The 9,767-nt window shown below is 53.4% G+C and overlaps 1 protein-coding gene across 3 annotated transcripts in view; it reads left to right on the forward strand.

The window, feature by feature from the left end:
- Nucleotides 1-5,017: 5,017 nt before the first annotated feature.
- Ints1 (integrator complex subunit 1) overlaps nt 5,018-9,767 on the forward strand; it is a 26,235-nt gene continuing 21,485 nt past the window's right edge. The window contains exons 1-9 of one of the 3 annotated variants that reach the window (XM_028756097.1): nt 5,018-5,334; nt 6,027-6,317; nt 7,946-8,142; nt 8,247-8,384; nt 8,581-8,740; nt 8,837-8,942; nt 9,029-9,221; nt 9,313-9,458; nt 9,552-9,693. In XM_028756097.1, coding sequence (XP_028611930.1) covers nt 5,196-5,334; nt 6,027-6,317; nt 7,946-8,142; nt 8,247-8,384; nt 8,581-8,740; nt 8,837-8,942; nt 9,029-9,221; nt 9,313-9,458; nt 9,552-9,693 — 1,512 coding nt within the window. In that variant the 5' untranslated portion in view covers nt 5,018-5,195. The remainder of the gene's footprint in view (nt 5,335-6,026; nt 6,318-7,945; nt 8,143-8,246; nt 8,385-8,580; nt 8,741-8,836; nt 8,943-9,028; nt 9,222-9,312; nt 9,459-9,551; nt 9,694-9,767) is intronic. The other 2 variants (XM_028756098.1, XM_028756099.1) reach the window with 2 other exon arrangements.

Consider the following 9,767-nt stretch of genomic DNA (forward strand, 5'->3'; position numbering starts at 1 on the left):
GCCCCTCACTGGGGGATTCTAGGCAGGGGCTCTACCACTGAGCCACATCCCAGCACCCCCTACTTTTCAAACTGGGAACATATATATCATTTAACAAATACTTTGGGAAAGAGTGAGCCCTGAGACCATGACAAACACTTTACTGACTGAGCCACCTCTCTATTCCAGACCTTAGATTTTTGAGACAAGGTCCTGTTATGTAGCCCAGGCTGGCCCAGAACTCAAGATCTTCCTCCCTCAGACCCCTCAGAGATTATAGGCATGCACTGCCACTCCTGGCTCACAAGGCTCCTGAAGCTGCTGCAGCTTTGCAGCATAGAATTTAATTAGCCTACCTCGAGCCCTCTGTTAGGGGTATTCTTCCGCAGAGGAAATCCTGGACATTTCCCTGGACTACAGATAGGCACGAAGCTGCTCTCTTGAGGGACACAGACATATTGGTGGCTTATAGCTCTGAGACCCAGGTGGCATGAGGCTTCTGAAACAGAGAAGCCAATTCTAAATTTAGTGGGCAGAGAATCTGGGAAAGGAACAGCTTGTCCAGGGCATCCAAGGCACTATTCCAGACCTCACCACTATGACGCTTCGCAGCAGCTCCCCTGAGTACCCATTTGACAGGTAAGTAAACTGAGGCCAGAGATAAAACTTACATAATTCTACACAGCCGGTAGGTAACTGGTGAGCCCCACCTGAACACCGGACATCCTGTGCCTAGTTGCTACCTTTGTATGAGCCCCTGAAAACTAGGCCCTCTCCTGGGTTGGTTAGTGGCATTGAACATAGCCATGAGGAGACACTAGAGGGGAGATAGCTCCAGGCAGCCTGCAGTTTATTCCAACTGCCCTCAGATGTCACCTGTTGCCAGTAACTAGCTGCCTGACTTCATCAGACAGAGTTCTCTGGAGGAACGGAATAGAAAGAATGAATCTATATATCTTTGTTTATCTGTATATCTATAGATGTGAAGGGATTTATTAGAATGTCTTGCCGGGCAGTGGTGGCACACACCTTTAATCCCAGCACTTGGGAGGCAGAGGCAGGCGGATTTCTGAGTTCGAGGCCAGCCTGGTCTACAGAGTGAGTTCCAGGACAGCCAGGGCTACACAGAGAAACCCTGTCTCGAAAAACAAAAACAAACAAACAAAAAATTAGAATGTCTTACAGGTTTTCTTAGTTAGGGGTTTACTGCTGTGAACAGATACTATGACCAACGCAACTCTTGTAAAGACAACGTTTAATTGGGGCCGGCTTACAGGTTCAGAGGTTACAGTATCATCAAGGCAAGAGTATTGCAGCATCCAGGCAGGCACGGTGCAGGCGGAGCTGAGAGTTCTACATCTTGTTCCAAAGGCAGCTACGAGAAGACTGGATTCCAGGCAGCTAGGATGAGGGTCTTAAAGCCCACGCCCACAGTGACACACCTCCTCCAACAAGGCCACACCTCCTAATAGTGTCACTCCTTGGGCCAAGCATATTCAAACTATCACACAGGTTGTGGTCCAGCTAGCCCAACAACAGCTGTCTACCAATGGAAGTTCCAAGAATCCAGTAGTTGTTTAGTTCATGAGGCTGAATGTCTCAGCTGTGACATGAGAATACAAACATGCCAGGAATATGAAAAATGCCAGTGAAGGAACAGACTACTAGTGAGCGCAAGGACAAGAGAGAACACGCTTCCTTCTTCCATGTTCTTTACATAGACTGCCAGCAGAACCTGTGGCCCAGATTAAAGGTGTCTCTTTCCAACTGAAAAGATCTGGATTAAACTGGGTGCTGGTGGTGCACACTTTTAATCTCAGCAATCAGGAGACAGAAGTAGGTGGATCTCTGTGAGTTCGAGGCCAGCCTGGTCTTCAAAGTGAGTTCCAGGACAACCAGGGCTACGAAGAAAAACCATCTCAAAGACCAAACCAAACCAAACAAACAAAAAGATGTGAATTAAAAGTGGCCCTTCCCACTCTGAATAATTTAATTAAGAAAAGAAAAATCCCTCACTGGTGCACCCAAGCCAGTGGGTTCCAGTAAATTCCAGATGTAGTCAAGCAGATAACCAAGAATGTTCATCCACAGGGTTCCAGTGGCCTGGGGACAGTAATAGAATGATTGTTTCAAAGCAGTTGTGGTGGCACACTTGTGTCACTGGATGTGGAGGCAGAAGGATTCTAAGTTTGAGGCTATGGTGTGCAGTCCTATCTCAAAAACAAATATAGAGGCTGTAAAGATGGCTCAGTGGTTAAGAGCACTGACTGCTCTTCCAGGGGTCCTGAGTTCAAGTCCAAGCAACCACAAGGTGACTCACAATTGTCTGTAATGGGATCTGATGCCCTCATCTGGTGTGTCTGAAGAGAGCGGTAGTGTGCACACATATATAAAATTAAAAAAAGAAAAAAGAAAAAAGAAAACAAGAACAACAACAAAAACCCCAAATACATAGAGGCCAGAGAAATGGTTCAGTGCTTAAAAGCATGGCACACGTATGTGTGGGTACACATGCAAGGGGAGATGGGGTGGGGCGGGCAGAGATCACTGTCAAGTGCCTTCCCTGCTTGCTTTTCTTCCTTTCTCTCTCTCTCTCTCTCTCTCTCTCTCTCTTTCTCTTTCTCTCTCTTTCTCTCTGAGACAGGGTTCTCTCTATGTATCCCTGGCTGTCCTGGAGTTTGCTACGTAGACCAGACTGGCCTCGAACTCAGAGTTCCTCCTGCTTCTGCCTCCCCAGTGCTGTAACTAAGGATGTGCCACCACACCCAGCTCCTCTACCTTTACATTTTTTTAAAAAAAATTTTTTTTTAGCCAGGTGTGGTGGCACACTCCTTTAATCCCAGCACTCAGGAGACAAAAACAGGAGAATTTCTGAATTCAAGGCAAGCCTGGTCTACATGATGAGTTCCAGGGCAGCAAGGGCTACATAGGGAAACCTGTCTCGAAAAAACAAAAAATGTCTTTCTTCCTGGTGGATGATGGTTACAGGTCACCGGGGAAGGGCGGGTTTGGTACACTGGCAGAAGTGTACAACTTGCCCGAGGTCGTTGGAGAGGGAGTGGGCTGTGCGGAAAGGAAGGGGAGACAGAGGGGAGCTGGTTATATAAGTGGTGAGAGGACAGCAGTGGACCTGAAGGAGGAGGTTAGCTCCCCTTTCAACGTAACGGATGAAGCCCAGGCCCTCAGAGAGGTGCTGGGCCAGGTCAGTCTGGATTTCCTGGCTTCCTTCCTCTTCCTCCGATGTCCCCACTTCACATGTCCCTGAATGGATGCTAGGGCAGACATCTGCTCTTTACATGCCAGAGCTTCCTAACTGCTATGGCCCTGCTGTGAGGACACCTGACAGGGCCTATCTTGACATGCTATGTGGCACGGCCTGTGGTGCGGAGCTCCAACAGGGATGGGTGGCAGTGGGCGGGGATGCTTTGCAGGCACTGCAGCTGGTACCACAGAGAGGGACAGAGGGAGAGCTGCTGCAAGTGGTATGGGCTAACCTAGGGGTGCTGGGTCCATACAGGGAGCCACAGAGCCCCGGGGACACTGTCCACCACCAGGCACAGCAAGGTGAGGCTCAGGCTGGCAGATGGGGACAGCTGCTTCCTGTCACTGGGGCAGTTAGACCGCAGCAGCTGCAGGTCTGCACCACTACGTAGGTTCTGGGGGACTCTTTAACCAAAACCTTCCCCAACAGGTCCTCAGCGAGACTCAGGCTGCTGGCTGGGCTCCACTGTCACTGGGTTAGGATCTGGTGGAGTAAACAGACTTCCCACCATTCTGTTCGTTTTTGCTTTTGTTTTGGGTCGGAGTCTCTCTATGTGGTCCAAGCTGTCCTGGAACGCATCAGACCAGGCTGGCCTCAAACTCGCAGAGATTCACCTGCCTCTGCCTCCTGAGTGCTGGGATGAAAGGTACATGCTACCACACTGGCTCGTCTTTTTTTTTTTTAAATCTAAATTTTATTTATTGTTATTGTGGGTATGAGTGTGAACAGGTATGAGCGTACATAGTGTGAATGCACAGGCACGCATGCCACGGCACAGGTGTGTAAGTCAGAGGACAACTTTGTAGAGTTGGGTCTCCCCTTCCATTTCCACGTGTGTCTGGGGATTTAAGTCAGCCGTTAGTCCTGCTCTGCAAGCTCTTTCACCTACTGACCCATCTTACTGACCCTGACCTTTGATTGTTATTGCAGCCCTGGGATCACAGTAAGAAAGACCCTAAACTGCAGGCATTGACAGGAATCGGGAGGCATGCTCCTGGGGCTGAAGCCTCTGCCAGAGCATTCAAACACATTCTTTATTCATCAGCTCTGGGCTTGTTGGCACCAAGGAGGCTGGCCATCATGGGGACAATTTAGTAAGGGTGCTTGAGGGTCTTGGGCTCCCAATCCTAATTCTATGGCCTTGGAATCTCTGTCTGTCTGTCTGTCTGTCTGTCTATGTGTGTATACATACACTCAGACATGCACATACACATACATAAAAACACATATATATATGTATACATGCACATACATGTACACACACACACACAGTCTCAGGGCCATGTTTGGAATTTTGTCCTTGTCCTAGCAGCTGGACAACCTGTCCAGATAGCACTAGGAAGAGAACAGATTTTGGGACTTGGAGATAGGAGACTGACAGCACCTGTCCTGACAGTTCTTGTCTCCATGCAGAGGGAGGTACCCAAATCAGGTGAAGTCCCGAGGTCATTGAAGGAGGCCTTCAGCATCCCTGACTTTAGAGCATGCCACTGATGGATCAATATGAAAGTAGGATTCTGACTTCTTGAGCTAGGATCAGACTTATCTCCAAAACAGTAAGAAGGAACAGTTAATGTCCAACAAGCCGAACTTTCAGACAGGCGTAGGTACCGTCCATCCAGCCTCCGGCCGCCAGAGGGCAGTGCGAGCACTACATACGTTCTGCCTGCCTCTCTGGTCTCTTCCTCGCCTTCAGGTTTGTTTTACTTCCGGTTATGTGGGAAATCAGCGCTCGGCAGGCTCGCAGATCAGTTTGCACTTCCGGAGCGCCCGTGCTGCGGGTCTGCAGGGTGATGCACCGGTGGTGAGGGGCCTTCGCACCCAGGTGAATTCTGCTCCCTGCGGTGACATCCGTCTCCGCGGTCGGCCGTGTGTGCGCTGCACTTGGCCCCGTTCTGTGACCCCGGTAGGCGGCCCTGGGCACTCTGCCCAGTGGCCCCGTTGCGAGGGATGAATGACTGAGCGAGCGAGTGACTCCCGCCGCCTCCTCCCAGGTGACGGCGCTTCGTCAAGGGGCGCCCGGGCCGCGGGGAGGATGAATCGAGCCAAGCCCACCACTGTACGGAGGCCCAGCGCGGCCGCCAAGCCCTCAGGTGCGTGCCTGCGCGCGGCGACCGCGAGACAACCAATGAATGGGTTCCTTGCAGGCCGGTACGGCCACTGAAGCGGCTCCCAGGAGACATAGTCAGCTTGGGACTATTGAAGACCATAGGCATCCAACACAGTATTCTTGCAGAACATGGTCCTCCAACCCGGGGTTCATACTTACATTGCTGCTCTGGGGGCTCCTGGAGGACAAGGGCATCCTTGCCCTGCTGAACATCTGGGAAGGACAGGGTACCTGGACCAGAATCACAGTGCCCGAAGCCGGATAATCTAGACCGGGCTCCTAAAGTTTCTTCTTGCTAACTGTGTGACACTGGCACATTACCTAACTTCTGCCTTCATTTGTAAAGGGAGGGTCATACTTTTGAAGAAACTGGGTGAGAATAAAGTAGATGGTAATTAAGCCGGGCGGTGGTGGCGCACGCCTTTAATCCCAGCACTTGAGAGGCAGAGACAGGCGGATTTCTGAGTTCGAGGCCAGCCTGGTCTACAGTGTGAGTTCCAGGACAGCCAGGGCTACACAGAGAAACCCTGTCTGGAAAAAAAAAAAAACGGAAAAAATGTAATTATAAGTTACAGATGGCTTAGTTTCTAGTCAGCACTGGATCAGCGTCAGCCACCACTTGCTCTGCCCGGGTGTTGTATATCACAGGTGTGTGGGTTTTCTTTTCCTCTGCAGGGCACCCTCCCCCTGGGGACTTTATTGCTCTGGGGTCTAAGGGTCAGGCCAATGAATCAAAGACAGCGTCCACCCTGCTGAAGCCAGCCTCTTCTGGGCTACCTTCAGAGCGCAAGAGAGATGCTTCTGCTTCTCTGTCTGGGACCTCAGCGCTGACCGGCCTCACTAAGCGCCCCAAACTGTCCTCCACTCCCCCACTGAGCGCCCTTGGACGTCTGGCTGAGGCCGCAGTTGCAGAAAAACGAGCCATTTCTCCTTCAATTAAGGAGCCATCTGTGGTGCCCATTGAAGGTAAGGTCAGACTGCTAACTTCCCCAGAGAGATTCCTTCATCCTGTCCGTCACCCCAGTGCCCATCTGAGCCACTTCCAGCCTGGTTCTGTTGGCACAGCAGGGTCTTGGCTCCCCGTGGGCTCGCTGCCTGGCATTGTGAACAGATGCATCTCCCATTCTCACAATGCTCCTGGCTTATTCCATCATGTATCTGGCATGTCTGTGGCCTGCTCTGGGTTGTGACAGCACTGTTCTGAACTCTGCTGGGGGAGGTGTGCCGACTGTGGTGGCACCCAAGTGGTTCTAGCCTGATCCTCAGGTGGAAGAGGAACCTTTGCCCACTGTTTCTGCCTCCAGGACAGGGAGCATTTTGGTGCTACTTTCCAGGTGGAAAATAGGTCCCCAAAGTACCAAAGAGACCTTAGAGGGGAGATAACTGTCCCTGCAGTTGTGCAGATGTCTCACCTTCCCCTGCTTCTTGTCATTTATCCCATGATTTCTTTGACAGTGCCAGGATTGAGCCTAGGTCCCAGTGCACAAGAAGCAAGTGTTGTAACCACTGAACTATACAGCCCAGAACTCCTCAGTGACTCACATCAGCTCTATGATGCCTTAGCATAGACCTGGCACCCACTAGTCTGGCAGCCTCTGAGCACCACAGAATTTCTGAGCACCACTGTCTGCATGCCTGTGCAGAGCCTTTTATAGGGGACTCCTCCCTGACAGCCAAAAGGGACAAGCATCGTGTCCTACAGCCTTTAAAACCAAGCTATATTATCCCTCAATGTCGAGATGTCTTTTGAAAGGCTCAGAGGGTAGCCAGGCATGGTGGTGTAGGCCTGTCACCTCACCTGCTTGGGAGACTGAGACAGGCAGATCAGAAGTTCAAGGCCAGCCTCAACCACTTCTTAATAGGACCCTATCTCACAGTAAAAAAGTAAATTGAGGGCTATGGGTATAGTTCAGTGGTAGAGCCCCTACCTAGAATCCCCCAGAGAGGGGCTGGGGTGTGGCTCAGTGGTAGAGCCCCTGCCTAGAATCCCCCAGTGAGGGGCTGGGGTGTGGCTCAGTGGTAGAGCCCCTGCCTAGAATCCCCAGTGAGGGGCTGGGGTGTGGCTCAGTGGTAGAGCCCCTGCCTAGAATCCCCCAGTGAGGGGCTGGGGTGTGGCTCAGTGGTAGAGCACCTGACTAGAATCCCCCAGTGAGGGGCTGGGGTGTGGCTCAGTGGTAGAGCACCTGACTAGAATCCCCCAGTGAGGGGCTGGGGTGTGGCTCAGTGGTAGAGCCCCTGCCTAGACTCCCCCAGTGAGGGGCTGGGGCATGGCTCAGTGGTAGAGCCCCTGCCTAGAATCCCCCAGTGAGGGGCTGGGGCGTGGCTCAGTGGTAGAGCCCCTGCCTAGAATCCCCAGTGAGGGGCTGGGGTGTGGCTCAGTGGTAGAGCATCTACCTAGATTCCCTCCATGAGCACTTGCCTAGCATTTGTTAAGCCATGGGTTGATGGAAAAAGGCACAGACTCGGGTGTATGGTTTCTGGAAGCTCAGAGCCTCCGCGTGCTGGCGAGGCCCATCTGTGTTGCCTCTAGTTGTCCTCTCTGTGTGTCACCTCTGCTCTCGTCCCTCCCTAACCTGAACCTCCTGTGCGGTCAGTTCTGCCCACGGTGCTGCTGGATGAGATCGAAGCTGCTGAGCTGGAGGGCAATGACGACAGGATTGAGGGGGTGCTGTGCGGCGCGGTGAAGCAGCTGAAGGTGACAAGGGCCAAGCCCGACAGCACGCTCTACCTGAGCCTCATGTACCTGGCCAAGATCAAGCCCAACATCTTCGCCACAGAGGGTGTCATCGAGGTAAGACCGGCCACTCCCCCTGTTCGCTCCACCCGCCTTAGACCTTCCGCTGTCTCTGTGGTGCAGGGCATCTCATGACAACTGTAACTTTACCTTCCTTCCAGGCCCTGTGCAGCCTCTTGCGGAGGGACGCCTCTGTCAACTTCAAGGCCAAAGGGAACAGCCTCGTGTCTGTACTGGCCTGCAACCTTCTCATGGCAGCGTATGAGGAGGATGAGAACTGGCCTGAGATCTTCGTGAAGGTGAGCCACCTCTCCAGAGTCTCAGCGCACAGAGCGCTGAGGAAGGGAGGGTGCTGGAGAGCAGTACAGGAGGGGGATGCACATGGAGGCTCCTGGTGTGCTCCCCTTCCTCCGTGGGCGCTGTTGCAGGCCTCTCGCATGCCTGCTCTGGGTACCTGTCTGGCGTCAGGCAGGGTCCAAACATGATTCCCCATAGGTATACATTGAAGACTCGCTGGGCGAGCGGATCTGGGTGGACAGCCCTCACTGCCGCACCTTCGTGGACAACATCCAGACAGCCTTCAACACCAAGATGCCCCCGAAGAGTGTACTGCTGCAGGGAGAGGGGGCACGCAGTGGTGGTGAGCTTGGTGCAGGTAAGAGGTGCCAAGGTGTCTGTCGGGCTGGGGCCAAGGGCGTCACCCTCCACATCCCTGGGATAAGGCACCCATTAGCTCCTGCGGTCCCTCCAGGCAGCAGCCCCCACCCTTCCCTCACGGAAGAGGAGGATAGTCAGACGGAGCTGCTGATCGCCGAGGAGAAGCTGAGTCCTGAGCAGGAGGGGCAGCTCATGCCAAGGTAGGTGGGCTGACAGCCCCAGTCTCAGACGGCTGAAGGGGGGGCATGGGAGCTGGCATCCTTCCTGGCCTCCTTCCCCCCCTCTGGCCTAGGTACGATGAACTGACAGAGAGCGTAGAAGAGTATGTCCTGGACATGCTCCGTGACCAGCTCAACCGGCGCCAGCCCATCGACAACGTGTCCCGGAACCTCCTGCGGCTGCTCACAGCCACCTGTGGCTACAAGGAGGTGCGGCTGCTGGCAGTGCAGCGGCTGGAGATGTGGCTACAGAACCCCAAGGTGAACAAGAGTTCACGGGGCGGGGGGGTCTCCTGGGGGATTCTGGGCGGTTGTGGTTGCATGCTCAGTGGTCCTCCTGGCCTCCCTGCAGTTGACCAGGCCAGCGCAGGACCTGCTCATGTCCGTGTGCATGAACTGCAACTCGCACGGGTCGGAAGACATGGACGTCATCTCTCACCTCATCAAGATCCGCCTGAAGCCCAAGGTGCTCCTCAACCACTACATGCTCTGTATCAGGTATGCACTCAGCCGGGCCGTCGGGTGGTGAGATGGGCCAGTGGGCAACAGGGCCAGCCTGTCTCCCCTCACCTGCTTGGCTCTTGTGTCCAGGGAGCTGCTGAATGCTCACAAGGACAACCTGGGCACCACCATCAAGTTTGTGATCTTCAATGAGCTCTCCAATGCTCGAAACCCCAACAACATGCAGATTCTCTACACAGTGCTGCAGCACAGCTCTGAGCTGGCGCCCAAGGTGGGAATCCTTAGTGTGGGACAGGCTCCTGAGCTGGCGCCCAAGGTGGGATCCTTAGTGTGGGACAGGCCCCT

The sequence above is a fragment of the Grammomys surdaster genome, unplaced genomic scaffold (assembly GCF_004785775.1).
Source record: "Grammomys surdaster isolate TR1022 unplaced genomic scaffold, NIH_TR_1.0 126109, whole genome shotgun sequence".
Classification (NCBI taxonomy): Eukaryota; Metazoa; Chordata; class Mammalia; order Rodentia; family Muridae; genus Grammomys; species Grammomys surdaster.